Source organism: Cryptomeria japonica, chromosome 1 (assembly GCF_030272615.1).
Source record: "Cryptomeria japonica chromosome 1, Sugi_1.0, whole genome shotgun sequence".
NCBI classification, from domain to species: domain Eukaryota; kingdom Viridiplantae; phylum Streptophyta; class Pinopsida; order Cupressales; family Cupressaceae; genus Cryptomeria; species Cryptomeria japonica.
Window position 1 is genome coordinate 599440023 of NC_081405.1, and position 1473 is coordinate 599441495.

Consider the following 1473-nt stretch of genomic DNA (forward strand, 5'->3'; position numbering starts at 1 on the left):
GGGAGGTCATGATTTCTCATACGTTTTCTCTAATGGTACCCCAAAATGACAAACAACCAGTAAATTTTTTGTAGCGCATTTACACTAGGCATTGACCATGCCAATATTCTCCTGGGTGGGCACCAACGAACGATGCTCCACAATTTCCCTATATGAATTTCCCTATGGCCTTCCACGAATAAATAATAAATAAATAAATTAAAACATCTAGTTTCCCACCAAACATCTGGTGGCCACTAAAACATGCTGTCTATCAAACAAGATTTATCCCCTACCTTCCAAAGACAGGGAAAGCCATTGAATGAATGGCACAGAGTTTAGACAACACCCAATCAACATCATTTTAATATTTGATTAAGAGCTCTACAACAACAACAAGTCTGTTCCTTTGTGTCTTCCAGTATCCAGCCAGCAACACCTCTGTCTTGCAAAATATTCCCAACTCAAACTCACTGTCTCATGCCAATTCTTCCGAAAACAGAAATAAATCAACTAAGTAACTTGTATATATGAATAATGGATATGCAACCATGCCTATACAACCATGCTGATAGGCACCCTTTCTGTCACGTGAGATATTATTCCTTCCAGTTCTTCGATCTATTTATACGGGCCATAGAAGAACACAGCTATTAAATTTCTAATACCATGGGAAATATTATTCCTTCCCATTCTCCACCCCCGCTATCTCATCTCAATCCTTACTTCCATTATCTTGTTCCAGCTATTGCTCATGAGGTTTTCATTAATCACCGCGGAAAGAATACTAAACAGTCTGTAGCAAGTTTAGTGTATCGTACTCTTCATAATAGAGGATTTAAAGTGTTTTTGGACGAAAGTTGTCTTCGAGCGGGGCAATACATACCCCAAGCTATAACTTATGCAATATTCAGCGCTTCAGTTCATGTTGTAATCTTGTCTCCCAACCATGCTCAATCTGAGTGGTGTTTGGATGAGCTATTTTTGACCATTCAAACCGGAGCTCCAATTGTCCCCGTGTTTTGGAAAATTCGACCCTCTGAGGTCCGAATGGAAGACAAGAATGGAGTGTACGCGAAAGCTTTCCGAGAGCAAAAGCGGGATGGAAAATTCAATAGTCGAACGCTTGAGAAATGGAAAGCTACTCTGCGCAGGGTTTCACTACTGAAAAGCTTTATTGTTGATGGGTAAATATATTTTTTAGTCAATACTAATGAACTTTTGGTGAAGATATAAGAAGAATGAACCAAAATATTAATTTTAAAATTTTTTCTCAATATCTATTTATTAATATCAACTCTTTTATATTAATATAACTCTTTTTTATTAAGATAAAAGGAAAAAGTGCTCCAAAACAAATTAGATGAAAAATAACTTGACAAGCTTGACAGACAAGCCAACAAAAACAAACTAGAAACTAGACATAAAAATTAAATATATAAAGGACAAAGTTGAAAAGCAACAAAGTATTGAGGAACAACTAGGAGAACGACC

At 36.7% G+C, this 1473-nt stretch overlaps 1 protein-coding gene across 1 annotated transcript; it reads left to right on the plus strand.

The window, feature by feature from the left end:
* The first annotated feature begins 648 nt into the window (after positions 1-648).
* LOC131048109 (probable 2' cyclic ADP-D-ribose synthase BdTIR) lies at positions 649-1170 on the plus strand. Its single transcript, XM_057981965.2, has one exon. The coding sequence runs from the start codon at positions 649-651 to the stop codon at positions 1168-1170; it is 522 nt and encodes a 173-aa protein (XP_057837948.2).
* Positions 1171-1473: the final 303 nt, after the last annotated feature.